The 20,100-nt window shown below is 43.2% G+C and overlaps 4 protein-coding genes across 7 annotated transcripts; 2 read left to right on the top strand and 2 right to left on the bottom strand.

Annotated features, from left to right (window-relative positions):
- Positions 1–1,715: 1,715 nt before the first annotated feature.
- On the top strand, positions 1,716–6,413 carry LOC131890065 (oxalate:formate antiporter-like). Of its 3 annotated transcripts, none has more exons than XM_059239336.1 (3): positions 1,716–2,284; positions 4,034–4,196; positions 4,262–6,413. In XM_059239336.1, exons 1-3 carry the CDS (start codon positions 2,197–2,199, stop codon positions 5,601–5,603), a joined length of 1,593 nt encoding a protein of 530 aa, XP_059095319.1. In that variant the 5' UTR covers positions 1,716–2,196; the 3' UTR covers positions 5,604–6,413. The 3 variants fall into 3 exon arrangements, with proteins under 3 accessions (XP_059095319.1, XP_059095320.1, XP_059095321.1); XM_059239337.1 differs by lacking the exon at positions 1,716–2,284 and adding an exon at positions 3,477–3,667; XM_059239338.1 differs by lacking the exon at positions 1,716–2,284 and adding an exon at positions 3,477–3,765.
- A 444-nt stretch (positions 6,414–6,857) lies between these two features.
- Positions 6,858–9,849, bottom strand: LOC131890064 (zinc finger CCCH domain-containing protein 14-like). The gene is made up of 2 exons (XM_059239335.1): positions 9,444–9,849; positions 6,858–8,707 (listed from the first exon to the last, which is right to left on the bottom strand). Exons 1-2 carry the CDS (start codon positions 9,712–9,714, stop codon positions 6,888–6,890), a joined length of 2,091 nt encoding a protein of 696 aa, XP_059095318.1. The 5' UTR covers positions 9,715–9,849; the 3' UTR covers positions 6,858–6,887.
- A 995-nt stretch (positions 9,850–10,844) lies between these two features.
- On the top strand, positions 10,845–16,320 carry LOC131890382 (mitochondrial ribonuclease P catalytic subunit-like). Its single transcript, XM_059239718.1, has 8 exons — positions 10,845–11,519; positions 12,150–12,472; positions 12,869–13,234; positions 13,298–13,441; positions 13,521–13,638; positions 14,396–14,526; positions 15,090–15,297; positions 16,155–16,320. Exons 1-8 carry the CDS (start codon positions 11,181–11,183, stop codon positions 16,293–16,295), a joined length of 1,770 nt encoding a protein of 589 aa, XP_059095701.1. The 5' UTR covers positions 10,845–11,180; the 3' UTR covers positions 16,296–16,320.
- On the bottom strand, positions 16,303–18,574 carry LOC131890383 (selenoprotein S-like). Of its 2 annotated transcripts, none has more exons than XM_059239720.1 (4): positions 18,432–18,574; positions 18,085–18,243; positions 16,753–17,154; positions 16,303–16,662 (listed from the first exon to the last, which is right to left on the bottom strand). In XM_059239720.1, exons 2-4 carry the CDS (start codon positions 18,203–18,205, stop codon positions 16,583–16,585), a joined length of 603 nt encoding a protein of 200 aa, XP_059095703.1. In that variant the 5' UTR covers positions 18,206–18,243; positions 18,432–18,574; the 3' UTR covers positions 16,303–16,582. The 2 variants fall into 2 exon arrangements, with proteins under 2 accessions (XP_059095703.1, XP_059095704.1); XM_059239721.1 differs by having other exon boundaries at positions 18,085–18,221; positions 18,432–18,551.
- Between the last annotated feature and the right edge of the window lie 1,526 nt (positions 18,575–20,100).

The following is a 20,100-nucleotide window of genomic DNA, read 5'->3' as shown; positions in this document are numbered from 1 at the left end:
AAGGGATAAGTTTCTCGTCTTGAACTTTTGGGAATTCCATTCCAAGGAGCGGCAAGGAAGTCCGCAACAAATATAATCAATATAGGCGGGATAAAAGTTTGGCTTATGGTCAAAAGAGTGTGTTTTCAATTTTGGACTTTGCTTAAATTAAGTTCTGGAAACATTCAGAAAAGGTAAAAAAGGTGACACTTGTTGTGATTCAACTGGTTATACACTCACTTTGGTGGTTTACTAAACAAAAGTTAGTATTATAATCTGTTTTTGTAGGTTATTTTACTCATTGGGTTGAGAAAATAAAACATTTAGTTTGCCTTTACATTAACGAAAAAGAAAAATATATGCAATTTCATAGATAAGAAGTTCAAGTTCAGGTTCATATTGAAAAATATCTTAGAAGCAAAATCCAGGACACATTTCATGGACGGTTTGAAAAACCTCTGGACCATCAAAAAATGTAGCTTTAATGCTTAGAAGAAATCGCAGAAGCTGGTCGGTTTGGATATGTGAAAATTGTTAAAACTCTTAACTCAGCCTTAGAGACGATAAACATTACCACTATGGGGGGGGGGTCAAGTGAACGCGTTCATAAACAAATGACGTTATTCCATGGGGTAAAATCAAAGAAAGCATGCCCAGCCAAATCGCATTGTGCATAGATTGAATTTTGACATTAATTCCATTTTACATGCTTTTCTAAGCAAATAGCACTGTGGTATTGACCCAATTAGATAGTGATAGTGATTATTGAAAATTTAATAGGCGGATAGTTCAAGTTGACTGCAATGTTCGTCTTATTTATCCTTCCCCAAAATGCCCAAAATCAGGGTGCCGGACCACATTTTTCTTTGAATTTCCTTCACTTGACATGCCCTATTGTTGCTTCTTTTTGGAGGTAGTCCTTAGAGGTACACCTGCGGTCAAACAGTATTTTAGTGGATGAACATTGTTCTACTCCACGTAGTCCACTCAAGGTCCACTTAATGCTCAACACCAGCTTCGGCCTTTTCGTGTGATGGTCCAGACAAATGCACAACCAAATAGAAGATTTGAAGCCTAAAATATGCGCATTCAATTGGGGCGAAGAAAAGGCAAGCTAGAGACAATTTTTTTGATCAGGTATAAAGCCGCAAGAGCTCCTGAATTATATTCCTTGAGCAAGTTTTTAACCTGAACAGACTTCCTTAGATGAATCATCCAGTTCTACGTCTACTTGTTAATCTTTGACTTTGAACACCCTTTTGTCGACTAATTAGGATGTTACTTGTCACCAGGCAGTCTACTGCGACTTTCTCCGTTAACGCAATGAATGAATGAGACAAAATTGGGGGTAATATGAACTAGCCCACGAATATCCTTGACCAGCCGCAGTTCCTTGGGTTGGGGCGAGTCAGGTAATGGAATTGATCCTGAAAAGGTATTATTCATGACCAATGGGTGAATGAATGGCTGTTACGTATCCTAATAAATGATGCAAGTTTGTAAGCCAAGGGAGGAAACTAATCAAGCTTTGCTCTTCGGCATCCACGTGTTTTGAACGACCATTGCCTGTCTATGTAGGATCTTCGTCCGGGATTCAAAACCACGCGGAACCGGTATACTCCAGATTGAGCTTCTCGGAGAGAAACCACCTTGGTGTGGTACTTGGTGGGGCTTACTTACTTGCGTAGACAAAGCGGCTTCGAGGTCGACCTCGAAGGAAAGCTGCCGCGCGATTCTCCTTTTCTCAGCTAATTCAACAGCTGACTTATTTGAGCCCATCAATTCCGTCCGAGAGGCCAGATAAGTTGGAAGAAAGCACATTTCTCCCATAGATCTCGCACAATATCACAAGCACTGATACGATTTAGTTTTGACACCGTCCTCCAACCGAGTAGACATTGTCCGTAAAAGTAGTTCCATCTAAGATACGGCTGCGTATCTGTGAAAAAGAGAGTTTCACAAACGGAAAGACTTGCCGAATCGTGCCTATAATATACCTTCATTCAGAAGAAGGCTTTCCATGGCCAAGGACAGGTTACAAAATGCAAAAGTGACGTTATGAAAACAGAAGAGCATGACTCGGTGTCCAGAGGGGACAATTCTGGAAATTGCCCCGATTAGCGTGTCCAGACGAGAGACCTTCGATCACGTGGTGTAGATCTCTTCATTCAGAGTTAGAGAAGACAAGGCCACGAACGACACTCTTATTCGTCCAATATGGTATCGTGTCTGGAATGCTTTGGAGGCGGGAAAGGAGATGATCCACAAAGCACTTCCAAATCGTTCAAAACGCGGCTTAAACGAGGTAAGACAGTAGACAAAAAGTTGAATAGTATATGAAATTATGAAATATGTGTATGAAGTTCCTTGGTGGTAAAAGAGTTCGCAGGCATGTTAAGGAGATATGTTTAAGAAACAAACGACAAGCACACTTTTCGCAGTTCATGAATAAGAAATGCATCTTTAGCTATCGGTTTCTCCGAATTTGTACTCCTGTGCTGGATCGATGCTTGTTAATAAATTATGGTGGTCCATTGTACTCTGATAGATATCAAACTGTCAGTTGTAATGAGGAACTAGAGTGAAGTGATATTTGTTTTCAAGCAGGCATTCATTATCAAATCTAACGCGCTTGAGAAAGAAAATCCACTTCAACATACTTCGGAGTACGCTAGATTGTCCAGACAGCTGAGAAAATGTGATTGACCAGCAAAGTTGTGAGCGCTGGCAAGATCCAGCAATGAAGTACGTTTATCCTTCCTTACGTATCACCTTCTATAAGACAAAAACTTTCCGAAAACGGAGGATTGCCTTCGAGCTCTGAGGCACGATACTTTTATTACAAAAGCCCTTTCATGACTAGCAGGTTTGATTGTCGTTTAACTATCTCTGGCTGTTCACATAGGTGGGCGTTGAGCCGTTAGCCGTCAATGATGTAGGTCGTAGTGATGATTGATGAAGCATAAAATATTTTCATAAGATTTTTGGTTTTGTAAAATTTTGTAATTTTGTAAAGCCTTCATTGCGAGAATGTCTCATTGGATCCGTTATTTTACGATATTTGTGTTGGCATGTCATCCGAGTCTTGTCCTTTTCTGGGTTCAAGGATTGCACCTCTGCTTAGCACTTGAGGTTTTTCTCAAAAAAAAAAAAATATTCTAAAAGGCTCTTTGTATGCATTTATGACTTTCAAATGCCAGTTATCCACGTTTGGGTGAACACATTTCTCTTCACTTCCTCTTATGAAACAAGTTAACAAACGTAAGTTCGTGGCCGACAATGCCCACCTCTGAGATTCTACCTAAGTTGAACGAGTCAAATGTCACTTGAACGGTCTCAATTTTGCGGCTCAGTTAGTTCAATGAGTGCTTGATATTTTCAAGCCGGGCTCAACGCCGGAAATTCCGTCACGGGGACAGGTCCCCATCTAACAATGGAGCTCATTCAACGAGCCCTTCCTGGTTTTTGATCAGTTCTTGTCCACTGTCCGTTCGTAACACGTGAAAGGTCGCTTCACATCACGAGCAGTCACTTGAGTTCAAGTAGTCTGGTGGAAGGTGGTAAGAAGAGAGTGTCAATATATGGACATGGAAACGAAAGTTCAGGTTGATTAGAGTGGAAAACTGGTTCACTGGTTTGTGCATCAGACTTGCTGCTAGCTAAACCCAAGATTAATGGAAGAGAGCGGGTACGTCAGTGAGCTTGGCATATTTTAGGCCTCGGAGTAGGCTCTACCGAAAAGCGAAATATTTCAATGAGCATTTGAAATCAAAGGAACGGAAACGAGTAAGTGCTTGCTTGCCCTTTCGTACTTGTGGATGGAGGTATTGAAACGCGATTTCCGGTGGGTTTTTTGTTACTCCGTGATTTTTGGTTTGTTCGACTTTGAACATCAACCAAGTCATTGGGTATCATACCAACGTATGGGGTTCTAAAACAGCACATATTCGTGATGATTACCATTATCGTATGTTCTTGTTGCGTAACTTCGTGTATGCATAATCGGTCATACAGGTTCGGCATCCCACTAACCAGGTGTCAATTTCCCATTCAGGTTTGTTAGTCCCTGACGAGGAAACCACGGATAAAATGCCGAGTCCAAGCAAGATCCCTTGGGGAGGTATCTTAGCATTACTAGGAGGGTTCCTAATCCAGCTCACATTGGGGTCCTTTTACTCATTCGGCAATGTCATGACCTACATGACCTCCTACATGAGGTAAGTCCCTCACCATCCTTGGTCACATGTGGCTCCCTTCATATTTGGGTCCGGTCCATTTCTAGGGTTCACGGGTCTCCCAACATGACCTATGGGGATTTCATTGTGGTCCAATCGGTGTGGGGAATGACCCAAGGGGCGATATTTCCGCTGTCTGGTTTCATCATTGGTATCATTGGTCCTCGTGTGGCCATGTTTGGCGGATGTTTCATCTTCAGTTTGGGCTCAGCACTCACATATTGGACCTTGAACCACAGCTTGACCATGGTTGCATTTACCTACGGGTTCGTCTCCGCTTTTGGACAAGGCATTGCCCTCATTCCGACCATGACCATCGGCATGAAATGGTTCCCCAAGCGAAAGGGAATGGCCATGGGAGTGATTGTGGGGGGTTTTGGCGGGGGAGCGTTCATCTTCAACCAGATTCAAACCGCCATCTTGAACCCCGAAAACGTCAATATCGCCGAGAGCGGCTACTTTGAGGATGAGGATTTGCTCAAACGAGTGCCTGGATTGATGCTGATCTTGTCCGCCATTTACGTCAGTATTCAATTGGTGGCTTGTCTTATGGTGACCGAACCCCCGGCGTGTCAATTTCTGGATAATCGCAAAGAGTTGGACGGATACGCGAGTCCGGTGGATTCATCATCTCCAGTTGAATCACCGGTCAAGCAAGAAGTGCTTAGTAAAGAAAGTGAGGCGTTCGAACTCGATATCACTCCACGAGAAGCGATACGGAGGCGAGAGTTCTACATATTATGGCTCACCCGGTTCTCAGTGGTATTGGTCACCCAAACCATCGCGGGTTTCTACAAAGCCTTCGGTCAGACCTTCATCGAAGATGACCACTTCTTGTCGTTGGTGGGAGCGATTTGTTCCATATTCAATTGCTCCGGAAGGCTCTTCTATGGGCTGTTGATGGACAAGACCACTTACCGTCTGGCCATGACCACGGAGACGGTGGGATTGTTCTGTTTGTTCTCCACCCTGTACGTCACGTCGATCTTGGGTCAAGTGGGGTTCGCCATCTGGATTTGGTTGATCTTTCTAACCTTTCCTGGGACGTATTCAACACAACCCGCAGTCACGGTTCAGACGTTTGGACACAAGTATGGTGGCACCATTTACGGCTTTCTATTCACGTCTGATATTGTGAATAACCTCTTGGTGGGGATCTTGAGCAAAAGTATTCTCGAGGCCTGGGGCTACATGGGCCTTTTCTTCATATTAGCCGCATTTGCCGCATTCGCATTCATCGTGACGTGCTTTTTCCCATGGAACCCGAGTCCTGCCTTGTTAAGACAAAAAGATGAACACATCGCTTGCGAGGAGATGGGCAATGGGAAGGATGTCAGTGCTTATAACACGCCCAATTGGACAAAAGACGCGATTGCCCTCGAGAATTGAGGAACCAAGTTGAACGCTACCAAGGTCGAGATCACACTGAATGAATAATACAAGGGCAAGTGCGTCTCTTCTTGGTGAGGTTCCAACTAAATTACCAGATTTCCAGTGACGAACTTTTGTGAGGCCGAGAGCCATCGGCGCCCAATGATTTGATTATTGGAGGATTTCCTCACTTCGAACCAACGGATCTTGAGAGTATTTGAAAGCGGTTTTCAGCCCATTTACATTCCTCATTCTGATTGTTCTTAGAATCATTCGGCAACAAATGAAGAAGAACCACATCAATCACTTCAAAGACAGATAATCTTCTAACTGCTCAACCTAAGAAGATTAACTGAAAAAAAATAACCCCAAAAGCAAGTTTTCAAAAAATATGTTTACGGCTACCCTCCATCAAAAACCGTCATCCAAGTGCTTGGTAGGTAGGCTAAAACGCAAGGGAGGCATTTCAAGTATCGTGTGTAACCCCCCTTTGATCTTGTACCAAGTCTGTGATCCCCCTTTTATGTGAAGGTCAACCTACGAAAATATATATTGTGTCCGCTATGGATAACGATGCTCACCCTGCCCTATTTAGCTAAAATGATTGTTGAGCCTTTTCAATTGTTTCCTGACTTGTGCTGAAATTGTGAAGTGAAACCGTATCAACCTTGTATTTCTTTCGTCTTTCTCACTTCGATATATCAATCAGGTCAGTTTTGTTTAAAGACCTTTTCCACCTCTAGCTCTTCCCAATACACGGCGAATCAAAACGAATGAATGAAAGTATCTAAACTTTGAATGAAAATAGATATTCAATTTCTTCTTGGACACGTTTATTAAAATCTACAACACGCGCCACAACACTCCCACTTGTTGTTTTCAACCCATTTCAAACGATATTAGATTTATATTGTGATGCCTGTCAGCGTCAAAGACTTCTGAACAGGGTTTTAGTATCGGTGAATAGTTTGGTACAAGTTCAATTCATGAAATGAGTAACTCTCATTGTCATGGTACCAAAATGGGGCTAAGAAAGTGATTAAAATCGGTGTGTTCGAAGAGCTTACTTTCACCTTTCACTTTTATAGTACCTTTGTTTTCATGAAGGACATTACATTACAGATAAAGTAATCAACCGATTTTATATGCCCAACATGTCTTCGCTTTCTCATAATGGCGAGGAGCGCAAAAACTCAAGGAAAGTAGACCCTTTTTCGAACAGATAATGAAGACCCTGTTCAAAGATTGGAGAAGTTCAAAACAGCATCAATATCAGATTTCATTCCCGTCTATTATCATTATTCATAAAGGCTTAGCCGAGGCTGAAGTCCACGTCAGTTTCTCCTTGGAAGGAATCCGTGACATCGCTGGTTTGTGGATCGGCGCCGAAAAATGCGTCGAAGCCGGATTGCTTTTGGGATGAAAGAAGAAACAGGCCTCACCTCTCGTACATCTGGGCCAAAACTTGCACACGGGTCGATCGGGGCTGGCGGCCATCTTGGGCGCAAAGGCTACGATGGGTAGTCTAGGTTGGATCAGTGGGGCGGAGGGAACTGGTAAGACCACGGGGTCGGGTTCGGGGGCCGTAATTCGCTTCCTCAACGGCTTCGTTTCACTTCGAATGGATGGGGCCACTTTGGCTTCCGGCTTCTTAGCAGACAAGGCCACAAGTTTGGGCTGATGGGGCTGATCGGTTGGACTGACGGGCTTGGTGGCTGGAGGAGAGATCGGCGGCTCGATTTTGGCTTTCTTGAAATACTTCTTGTCGATCCCTTGAAGTGTGACGATGAATTGTGGATCTTTGGAAGGCGCTGATTGCTTTTTCACGGCCAAGTTGGGGCCTCGGGAGTCGGAGGAAGAGGTGGAACCGTCAACGGTTTCTTTCTCGGCCGCACTCGCATCACAATCCGTGTCATCGTCGGAGGAATCCTCGTTGAGGGGAATGATGATCTTCTTGTCATCGTGGGACGGAGAGCGGCGCAAGGCACGCTTTTTCATCGATTCCAACGCTTTTTGTCTCATGCTTTCCAAGTTGGAATCATCCTCTTTATCTTGCTCTCGAGGCTCTTGGTCCCGACCCACGTTTTGTCGATGTAAATCATTCCGCACTTTGATGGTCAAACCGGATTGTCGAGCCAGTTTGTTCAACGATGTGCCTAATTTCCGTTGTCCCAAATGGTATCTCAGATCCAAGTCGCCCAAGGGAGCAGCACGAGGTGGAGGACTAGGTCGGGGTGGGGAAGGCGGTTGAACAGCGGCTGCTTTCTGTAGCTTTTGTCGTTTTTCTTCTTCTTCATCAGCCCGCATGCCTTTGATGCGGGGAGGAGAATTCACCCGCTTCCGAGATCGGCTTTCACGGTGAATTTTCGAGGATCGACTCCGGCGCTCGGGCGAAGACGCGGGTTTTCGTGGAGCTTTCACGGGTAATGGCGATCGCTCACGGGTGATAGCCTTCAATGCCCGATCATCTAGATTTCCTTCTCGTCGCGCTTGACTCAATAAAGCCCGCTTCTCGTGGACGGCCTTCAGATCTCGATCGCGCTCATCCATTCGCCGCCGCTTAAGCGAACGATCCGCATCAGCCACGGCTTTAAGAACCAGATTTTTGCTCGCACTCACGGCGGGTGGAGGAGGCCTGGGCACTTGAACCTTGCTCGCCACTAGAGCCCGTTTCAAGATCTGTTCCGGATCGTATTCCCCGTCCGATTCGTGAGAAATGACCGCACCAACCACCGAACTCGGACCTCGACGGGGCGCTGATGAGGCCCGAGATCGATCCCCGGATCGACGACGGGACGAGAAATGCCGACCGGGGCTGGCGGCGCGAGTGACCGGTCGGTAATCTTTATCGCGAGTGTGGTTGGCTCGCGATTCGGGGCGGCGGGTCGAGGACGGGCGATGATCCCGATCGCGTTCTGACAAGCGCGGGGATCGAGAGCGCGAACGCGAACGCGATCGGCCGGATGTGTCCCGTTTGCGATGTTGAACCTCCTCGGTCACAGAATGGTATTCTTCGTGATCAGGCTCAGAGCGGGTCACGGGTTTTTTCTTTTTGGTTTTGCGCACGGGTGATTCCGCTTCTTTCCTGACCTTTTTCTTGGGCACTTTCTTCTTGCCTCGCCCTGAAATGGATGGGATACGAGTTAACATTTGGGCCTTGAATGGGGAGACAAAATTAAAGACCTCGAAAGACACCTTTTAGAAACAATGTGATTTAGATTAGTTGAACGTGAATGTAGTCTCAGTGAATGTATCAAATAACTATTCGAGGATTCAATTCTTCCGCGACCACCTACCTAACAGTAATATCAGCCCAATAATTCGATTGGCAATGAAAATTGCCTTTGGAACGTACGCGAATATTATCGTGAAGGGCTTGTACGGTCAAAAAGGAATTTTCGACCCACTCATGTCCTGCATGAATGGGACATACTGGTGGTCAACCTTCGAATCTATGGTCAGGAAATTGAACTAAAACGAGCTACGACCAAGTCAATTAGCCGGACAGTATAAATTGTTACTCCCGGATCTAAACTAATATCACTCTCAACAGGAGCACCTTCAAGACCACGAGAATCTTCTTTCTCGGGCTGCTTCATTGTACAATTGGTTTCGCTCAAATTTTCGCAGGAAAATGTGCATTTAGGCGTTGATCCAAAGTCAGACTTCAACAATCTATTGACTCAAATTCCTCCTCAGCCCTGTATTGAAGGGAGGGCTAGCCCGATCTGGCCACTCTAATTCGTGGATACTTGAGATTGCACATGAATAGCTCGTTCAATCCGATGAATACACATTTAGTGGTGATTCCACTTTGAGTAAGGTTACGAAGGTCAAAGGCCTCCGATCCTGACCCACCTTCTTGAGCCACTTTTTGAAGCTGCTGGAGAACGTGGTCCAGCCAGTCGACAAACACTTGGTTGTGCTCATTGAGGAACAAGCCCAGATCTTGCTTCATTTGCTCGGGCGATTTGCGATTGGCCACCATCACCATGATATAATCCGGCAATTCGTCGTCCACGTACACGGCCAACTCCACCAGTTTGGCCTTGATGGCGTCGCGAATCTTGGCTGACACGCCCGGACCCAAGTGGTCGAGGGCGGGCGAGGCCGGCGTGTCCTCGGTCATGATCTGGGCTGACGCAGACCCAGTGAATCGAGGCCAGACTGACGGAAAGAAGGCTGGGCAAGGAATCCGTTCACTCCAAAGTGCAGATACCAAAATCTTACTTACACGATCGACAATTCCTTCACCGCAGTGTTGACCTGGAGGCTGGGCAAGAAAAAGCGCAAGCTCAAAGGTTTGACGAGGGTGTAGGTCCATGTTTCATGATAAGTTAAACACACATACCCAATTGGGCATAAGGAATTGAATAGTCACCAAGTTATAAGCAAGAATTTGTAGATTGATTGAAGATGAGAAACGCTTTGAACTGCCCTTCAAACCCACAATTGATGTGACGCCAGGGGTCAAATAATGCGGACAATGTTAACCTTAATCCACCCAATACATGACGAAACGTGCCATTCATTTGAAAAGGTCTCTCTATCTGTGTAGGTTGTATCCAGAAATTGAGTCAGGATTGTGGTGCGGGGTCAAATTTACACCAGGAATTTAAAACTCAAAAACTTGGCAAAACAACTGAACCAATCTTCCATTACAAATATCAAAGCATGGCCCGAATTTTAATTGTTCAATGCTTTTCTATTACTTCGTTAGAAGCCCAAAACTTATGGATAGTATAACCACTCCTAAGAATGGCCCATGATGGGCTCTTTACTTCCTTTAGTCAATTGATTAGGGTCAAGATCATGGATTTATAGGAGCTTTTTCTCAGTCTTTGCTACATATTTGTCCAGTTTTTTTTAAAGTCATATTCATCGCTGCCAAGGGATTTTGGCGTGAAGACACATTAGTTACAAAAGCACCCCACAATAGGCCAAAACTGGAAATTTCCACGATCAAGCAAAAGGCGCAATATCAAATTTGAATGGGACCGATATGGCGACCCTATCAGCCAAAGGAAAGGAATCAGGTGGGCTGAAAGATGCCAATGAATCTAGATGAGACAGGGGCAAAAAACGTAGAGAAAACAGCATCAGCTAAAGGATTGACGAAACATGAGTCAAATTGATTCAGAGGTATTGAACATGCTTGGATGATGGAGGATATACGGGGGGTCTTAGAAGATTATTCGGTGAACATTGACTAGGGTATTCTGCCAGTCACCCTGACCGATCCATGTGCTTCGGAATAACGCCGGGAATCGAACCAACGTTGGGTAGCTATTAATCGGATAGGGGGGCCAAACTTGGCCCAAAATCGGTTCACCTTCTTATGAGGTCAAGAACCAGGACTAATTTTAAAATTTCCGCTCAGTCAGTCTCAGGTTGAGACTAGCTTCATTGCCCCATTGATTGACATTTCACACGATTCACACGGCCTCTGCTAAAGGTTCAGGCCCCTATTTGATCTATTTTCCTGCGGAGCCTCGATCCTGCCTAAATCACGCAACCTCAACTGCCACTGTCAACAAATACACATGATCAACAAAGCATGAGTGGCAATGGCTAAGTCATTTTCGGAATAAAACCATGTGGTTGTGCCGCACCCCCCGTTCTGGATGGGTTTCACCCCTCAGATTGGCTGGGCTCAGTGCCAGGCCCGAGCGCCGACCCGCCTGGCTGATGCCGGCTCGTAGTCAAGGCACGAGCCAACGCTCGCCCGTCCCCCCGCCGACGGCCAGTGCCTTCGATTACTTATCGAAGGCATTGAAAAAAAACAGTGGGCGTGGGCAGGAGGATCCGGATTGGCCGTCCATCTTGGAGCAATTGCTCGATGGTCGCCGTATGTACGATCGGGTTGAGACCGACGAACCCATTCATCCCTTGTTGAAGGTCCGAAAGCCGGTCATCAACGCGCCCAAAGTCAAGGTATCCACGGCCAAGACTGGTTATGGGGGAACCATAAACCACTAGATTAAGGAAAAATGGCGAAACTAGCGCTTTGAGCAATTGGAATTGAGTTAAAAGGTTGACCTCCTCCAATCTCACGCAACTGACGCAATAAAACACTAAAACCCTACACAAACCTCTTAATGTAGTTGCGTGATTTGGGTCGTACTTTCGCCAGGTTTTAATCAAGTCTGAGCTTGATCTGACAAGACCTTTCTATCTAAATTGATGTATATTGGTCTGTAGAAGACGAATCTTCTCAATGTAGTAAAATGCATCGATGAGTCCATGAGTTGAAAAAACAAGTTGGTTCATTGATAGCCAAAGATTGGATACCTTTCGAATGACAATGAGGGCAGAGCTTTCTATCTAACCTTTCTAGCCTAATTATGCAGCAAAAATGCCGATACCCTCATGGGCACATTCAATTTCAACACTGCGACTTTTAACTCATTGAAAGTATTGTGCATATCAAAATTAGCTCCTTCTGGGGGCCTATTTGAAGGAGAAATGATGTTGAGAGATCTGAAGGCAATAAATGCTTAAGAAATTCAGAGAACGCAAAATAAGAAAGCCTGAACTTTATTTAATATCTTAGTATTTCCACAGTCCGTGACGCCTTACAATTGCGAAGTGTTTATCCTGAAATGTTGCCTAAAATTGGAGGATCTGGACGCGGCGATGTCCTACTTCACCTTCCTGGAGGAACAAGGGACCAACATCAACAGCTCTCATCTCTTGATTCTTATCCGAATCATCAGCCGCTTGGACCATGACATCCCCGATCAATATCATGATCGAGTCATGGCCCTCATTGATCCGGCTGAGAACCTGTTGTTCAAAGCCAGGATTGCCGGAGAAACCGACATGTGGTATTATCTGTCGACCTTGGCAAATTCGAGAGCTTGGCAGCAAGCCCACCAAACCGCTTTGTAAGTTTATTTTTGGATGGACCAAAGGTCAAGTTAGACATTTCATACAACTGTATATCCATCTGTGAAAATCTAAATCCGTGTACAATTGAAAGGGAGTTCGATCCTTGGTTTTAAAAGAAAAAAAATATCTTTTAAAAAAATGAATGGTTAGTAAAAATTTTAGGACACAAAATGATGAGCGCGGAACCTCGTAGAAAAAGAATATTGCACTGAATTTTCGAAATGAAATGCCCGAAGGAACTGTCACATACCGCCCGAATCATGCGCGGAAAAATGATTTGCGTCAAAATGGTACTACGTATTTCGGTTATGCTTGGGTTATGACCTCTTTCATTCCAACATGGATCTTATACGGTTGAAAGCCTTCTGAGTGACACGATCTATTCTTTTCAGGACTCATTTGAAGCCAACATCATTCAGGTCTTCATCCTTGGAAACCGTGAATCATTTGGTGCGGCGGTTATTGGAGGAAAATCGGTGGGACGAGGCGTTGACTTTGGTGCGATCGCCTTTATTCCATCAGGGCTTGGTGTCATTGCACCAGAAAATTCCGGATAGTGTGGACGAAGTCCAATCCAATGTGTGGGTGAAATTAATCAAATTCTGTCAGATCGATCACGACCATACCAAGCTCGAGGAATTATTCCACATTATGCGCGAGATTGATTATTTCGTGGCGGAACGCGTTTTTCGGAGCTTTCAATTGTTCTACCGGAACCAAACCAAATACACTATTTCCTTGGTGTCAGTGAACAAAAGGTAAAGAATAACATTTGTTGGGAAAATATGTCTAGGAGTTAATTAGCTGCACCTGATTTTAAGGGGTTATTGTCGACAATCCAAGCAACAATTGCCGGAATTTAACTTGACTCCCAAGGAACACGAGCAGCTCAAAAGTGCGGTCACCAACAAAGTCCTGAAAAAATCTGACGCCTTCCAGATCTCAGATCCTAAAGAAATGAATCAGTGAGTGACAGTTACTAGATTGCATTCTAACATGTATTACATTGTCTTTGCCCCCAATCAAAGATCTTTTTCGAATCAGGTTCCAGAAGTTCTTGTCGAGTGCGGCTGAGTACGACATCGTTTTAGATGGACTGAATATTGCCTTTACATATCAGAGGAATTCAGTATTCTCCAACAAGAACAAGCAAAGCAATGAGGTATTATTCAAATTAGAATAGGTAACGGCAGAAAACCGGGTCTCTTTGCACTATCAAGGGCACTGAACTCTGTTCAAGTGTTCTTTTTTCTTATTTTCTATCGACGATATTTTTAATCAACTTAATTGTGTAATCTATGGTTTAAATTTGTTCTCTTTTGATCTGGCTTTGACCTTTTGATCCGGTTATGATCTCGGATCACATGTTGAATATTTTGCACTCACCTGAGCTCCACTTAGTTGAGCTTAATTTATTTTATTTTTATTTATTTTATTCGAAACCTAATGAGGAGATTTTGTAGTGGAAGAGGCAATAAAGGTTGGGACTGTTCACTATTCGGAGAGGAATACTGTTAGTTCGAGCTGCGAAGTCCTGCTTTCTTGCTTCTAGGGCCCCTTCATTAATTAATTTGCTTCCCTCGTACATTCTTAGGGAATATGTAGGCGGTGATCGAGCAGGATATTTCAAGCCAGACTTGGATAAGTGCTTTTCCTGATCGACCTCATTTTCAAGGGCTAGCCAGATCTGCGAACTCTAATTCGCTGTATAGAGATAATCTAGATAACATAGATATGATTTTGACTATAGAGTCAAATAAGAAATCATCAATCTTTCGCTTTGAACTGCAGGGGATTACATTCCCATTAGCCGTGAGGAGTCAGCAAATATCTCCAAAAAAATAGAAATTTAAGTTTAGACTATAAGTTGTACTTATGTGTCCTAAGGAACTCTTACCTGTATTTTCTTCATTTCATAGTTGCATCGAGTGGTCGAATTTTGTTTGAATGAAGGGCTCCGACCTTTGGTGATTACGCGGCCAAACGTGAAGCAATATGCTTGCTACAATTTTCTTAAGGAAAATTGCGAGATACAAATACTTTCCCACGTGTAAGTTTGAACAGGAGCCTGTTGACTTTGAACAAATTTAAACCTCACTTTCAAGCTCGTTTTCAATATTCATGCACCCATGGACTCTGTAGTTTCAGTTCCATTGAACATCCGAGTCAAAGGTTATGTTTTTTTGTTTTTTTTCTATTTTCAATCTTTATTGCGAGATTGTTTCTCATTAGATCAGTATTTTTACAAATTTAATGTGTGTCGCAGTCTTGTCCCATTCTGGATTCCAGGCTTCTACGTTTTTTACAGAAATGTTCAATTTTGGAATTCTCTGTAGCACTGGCGAGAAGAATGCGGATAAATGTGTGTTTGTTTGCCGTGAAGGATAATCTCAAGTTAACAGGAATATTCGCTTGACTTGCTTTAAGAGAGAAATGTTCAGACTGTGCCAATGACTTTTTTAGATTGCCTCTTGACTCAAACAAGAAACGTTTATCCGCTCCTCAATGATGAGACTTTAATCACACGATTCTCAATTCTCAGTCAACTAGTCCAAATTTACCTCAATTCATTACATGTGTTAATTTCCGCTTGATGGCTCTCCGAACGTATAGCACTGAAGATGATCCATTCATCATAATATCTGCTCTGAGGCGAGGTCCGAACGTGGATTTTATATCAAACGATACATTTCGAGATCATTGCTTGTCTTTGGGCGAGAGCAATTTCGAGACTAAGCGTCTATTCACGAAGTGGCAAATCTCGAGGCAACGATTTCACATGATCTACCCGAAGAATGGCAAGCTCATCCACGATATCAAGGTTTGTGATGACTAGAGACGGCCAAATTATGCATTATACATTTAATGTCATTAAACTGGTTTATTCGCATATATTGCATATTTCGTGTTCTCCATATTTTTTTTTTGTTTTTTGGGCGTAAGTAAATTGAAATTTAGTTTAGTGATCATTTGTTGCGACTTTTGGTCATGTCAGTGCGTAAAAAGTATCACTGAGAGTGATACATAATCCTAAATAAATGGGTATAAGAAAGAGCGGTCAAAATGGGCACAGGGATAAAATAGTTGCCTAGAACGTGAAATCACAGCAAAATTGACTTGAATTGGTTCAGTGCACATGGGAAAAGTGAAAAGCAAAGTCACCGGCACAGCAAGAACAGATCGGCAGATGTGAAGATGAAAGTCTTGTTATTTTTTCTGGTAAAGTTGGTGGGCCAGATTGAGCAAATCCTTTATCAGCCTCCTTCATTGATGGAATTTGGCTGGGAGGCGGACAAAGGAGTGTTCTGGCCAAGAACAATGTGGTTGGTTTTGACCAAAAATTTGTAATGTGAAATGTCTCAAAAAATCAGTGGCTCACTCCCAACATGGGTTTTGCTGAGATGTACAGATTTGTGACGTATGCTAGGCGCAACTTTTCAACCATTTGCCTTTTGATCCTACTTTTTTTTATTTTAGATTACATATTTTGGATTTTGCATACATACTGAAGTGCATATTTTGACCAGTTTTATGAACATTTAATGGCACGAAACCGAGGGTTTTCAATGCATGTTTTGGCCGTCTCCAGTAATGGCATTCATTGTTGTCCCCTAATGCTCTGTCATCAAAAAAGTTGGAGCAATAACCGTAACGACAATGTAAATGCCGTCATTTCAGAAACCCACGATGTATCAAACGAACGCCTGCCAGGTGAATGGCGATTGGTATCTTCCCATGAGGCCTGAAATCCCGCCCAAATTGGAAGGGAGGCACTTCCTACTACCACCACAAAAATTCTTATTAATCCAACGGTCTTGAATAAATCTTTCATTCTTGATATTCATTTATTCTCCCACAAAAAGGACTAAATTAGTTCAATCTCCCACAATAGAGAGAAGGAAAACATCGCTCAAATGCAACTACATTATCACGCGAGGTTGTCTAACGCGAGAAAAAAAATGTTCCACATCAATCTCGAACACAACCCTGCAGCAAGGTTTTCGCGAACGAGATGTCATTTCAAATGGAGATAGAACAATATTCGTCTCGTCATTCAACCAGCGCTTCCAAGATTCAAAAGAATCTCATCCGCGCGGGTTTTAACCTCATCCGCCAGCATTGGCTCTTCGACGGGATGGCCGATATCCCGAACTGCCTCCAGCGCCACCCATCAAAGGATTATATTCTAAAAAAGAAGGACGGTGATAAATAATACTGATGAAGTCAATGAGACGTCTTTTCGGGTTCCGAATCAACATATTATTGATCCACTTACCCGGTCGGAAGGCGGATTTCTTCTTGGCCTGCGAGGATCGATTAACCCCGTCCGAAAACTCGGCTTCGGCCACTTTGACCTTATTGCGGTAACCTTTGCCTTGCTGAAGATTTTCCCAGTCTTGAATCTGTTGTTGTCGCTTCTCCTCTTCGCGTTCTTTCATCTTGGCCACGGCCTCACGGCTCTCTTGGTCGTATTTGTCTTGCATTCGTCGACGCGCCGCTTCCATGGCCTCCATTTTGGCCCGGAAAAGGTCGGGATTCTTCTTGAGTTGGGCCTGCTCGTGTCGTTCTTGGAGTTCTCGTTGCCATCGGGCCCATTTGGCGTCGAACAGGTCCTTGAAGCGTTGGTAAATGACAAATGCCAGAACAGCCACGAAAACAACGTACCACGGGTTCAGAACTGAAACGAGCGAGAGATACGTGGTAAGGGGTGAGGTCACTGAATTGACTTCAAAGGTAGCTTTGCATGGTTTTCTTTCCATCAAAACCGAGTCCCCACAATATACTTTTGGCCCCAGTTTTTGGGCCAACTTGCACTATGGACTCCCGTGCTTAGTTCAGAGTATGAATTTCAGGAAGAAAAACATCACTTTAAAATTAATCAAGAGCGCAGGTCTAATACTGAAATTAGTGACAGTGTATTTAGATTAAGTTGCTTAACTATCTCTAGACTCCACTGAATATAAATTAATTCGAATTTCCTCCGAAATTGACCGAAATTAGACTTTTTTTTAAAAAAGTCACTTTTCAAGAAACTGTCGCTTTGAACGGCAGATGGCGGTAGCCAATAAAATTGATGACGCCAACCTGAAAGCGTCCGTTGAAGCACCTTTGGAACGTGTTGCAAATCATTCTTAAATACTTGTAAACTCAGAATTTTAGTTGCTCGTGAGTAACAATTTACAATGAGACATATTTATCTGCGAACGATCCCTTTCCTGTCATGCAATATCCTAGGATTTAATTGGTGCTTGAAGCGCGTGTTAATACAAGGTAATTCCAAATTAGGGTCTCCCCACATTCTAGAGACGCCAAAATAAGGGTTTTAGGGTTTAGGGTACAACCGGAGAAAGGAAGCTCAGACGTCATAATAAGTTTTTGCAATGGATAGCATTCTACCAATGCAAGGCCTCACATGGGCTCTTAGATATTTTTCCCAACTTACAGAATGTTAAAAGGATATTCTTAATTTCATTAAAAAAAACAATTTGAATAAAACTTCCTGCAGATTGTCCCAGATTACTTTTGACAGAATGAACTTTGAACAAAAATCATCTGAAATCAAACACAGAGCCATTTTTTTGGCTCAGAAAGGGACCGCAGAACTGACCTTCTTTGAAGGTGAGCAAGATCTGACTTGGGAGGGAGGGAGGCGTGGTCGGTTCGGCCTCATCCAGTGTCACGTAGTCATTCTCGGTCACCGACTCCACGTAGGCTTCCTCGTCCTCCATGTTGTCAAAGAGGATGCTAATCAAACCCGGGGAGGGGTCTGGATAAACGTTATTCTCCACCGATTAGTTGTTGGCGGTGCTCATTTTTACATTTGTGACAAACTGTTAGAAAAGTTTAGATAGAGGCTTTAAGGGCTATTCATATCGTGTTAGGTTCGGTTTGATAAGGTTAGGTTAAGTTTAAAAAAGTAGCACCGCCCACTAATCGGTGGAGAATAACGTTTACCGAGGGGTCTGTCTATCTCTTAGGAAAATGAGTCTGCTATGACAACGGCGATTTGACGTTCAATCTCGAATTCAGTTTCAGATCGACTAAGCAGTGACGTCAGATCGTAGTTCTTCAGTTTGGCCGATTTGAGACCCTGGGAGTGGGTCAGTTGGGGTTCAAGAAGAGAAAAAGACACTTCATTTGACTTGTCTCCGTTTTCATTAGCGAGGAAATTTCTAGGGCATTAGTAACGAGATTACAGTAATTCGCTCGTTTTTATCGAAAAAGCAACTGTAATGGCATTATATTTTAAAATTGTGTGATTGTAACGACCCTAAATCTAAAAGAATTACTCGTTACTCGTCGTTCCCTTTTCAGCTTCCAGAATGGCCTTTAATTTTTTATCTCGTGACGGGTGAAGAACTGAAATCTCAACAGAAATTGCCAGATTTACTAATTCCATCTAGCCTATTTTGATCAAAGAAAGCCAGGGTTGAAACATCTTCTCAATCTAATTCCGTTGGACCCAAGCACGGAAAATGTCTCCTGGGCTTGAATATGATGCTTCAAATTTCCAAAGCCTCCTCACTTCACTTCACTTAAGGGATGGACTTCTTAAAGAGAAGCTTTACCGACTTCACAATGTCTAATACTGTTCTGTTTTCCATCATGAATTTTGCGACATTGTTTCAAACCTTTAACAATCATCATCCCATCCAGGGTCCCAACCTTGACTCCTCAAAGTATTATGATGCAAGACATTTTGAACAATAATGCAAAAATTAAATGCTAAGGCTCATTATTGAAAAATGTTGACAAGAAATCTTCAAATGTTACGCATTAGGACTGCTTGAGTCAAAAAAATTCCATTCCTTTTGAGATGAATGGTCTGGATGGGGTAAAACATAAAATATAGGTCATCTAAAATTTTAGTAAAAGTAATTGTCACGAGTAACGCCATTCCTTTTTTTTTTTCGAGTAATGGTTGTGCAACGAAATACTATTTTTGACTAATGTAACTGTAACTGTAATTCGTTCCTTTTATTGAGGAACAACTAATGCCCTGGAAATTTCCTGCAACTATTTGAGATGAAAGGGTTTCTTATACTCTTTTATGATGTTTGATGGTAGTGACATGGAATCTCCCTTTAGTATACCACCGACCAAGCAGTTTTGCTAGCAGATGGATGACTACCAGACTGATTAGTAAAAGGGTTAACAGCGGTAACAACGTAACATATTTTAGGATGCAGTTTCAGATTGTAGAGATGCAGTACGTTCATCTGGCTGGAGTAGCGCTGTGAATGGTTACTGATTAAACTGATGAAGAAAATCACAACAAACCCGTTTTTAAGCAGTCTAATAGATGTGCCAGAGTAGTTCCGTTAAAATAAAGTTTTGAAGACTAGTAGTTTCAAGGCAAAGCTCACTTGAATGTCAGAAGTAAATGTCACTGATGGCTCAAAGTTAAGATAGCCTACATCCACCCCATAATGAGCCCAGTTTCAATCTTGCGTAATTCTTGCACTCGGTAGCATTTAGTTTCATGTACTCAATTCTGAGATCTTATTTGATTGTATCTCCATACACTACCTCCATGTCGAAATTCTTGCCCAACTCAATTTTCGAGAGAGAATCAATTCAAAATAGATATTCGCGCCGCTTTCTAGGGGGCTTTGGCATCATA

This window comes from Tigriopus californicus, chromosome 11, assembly GCF_007210705.1.
Source record: "Tigriopus californicus strain San Diego chromosome 11, Tcal_SD_v2.1, whole genome shotgun sequence".
Taxonomy (NCBI): Eukaryota; Metazoa; Arthropoda; class Copepoda; order Harpacticoida; family Harpacticidae; genus Tigriopus; species Tigriopus californicus.
This window is presented reverse-complemented; position numbering and strand designations above follow the sequence as displayed.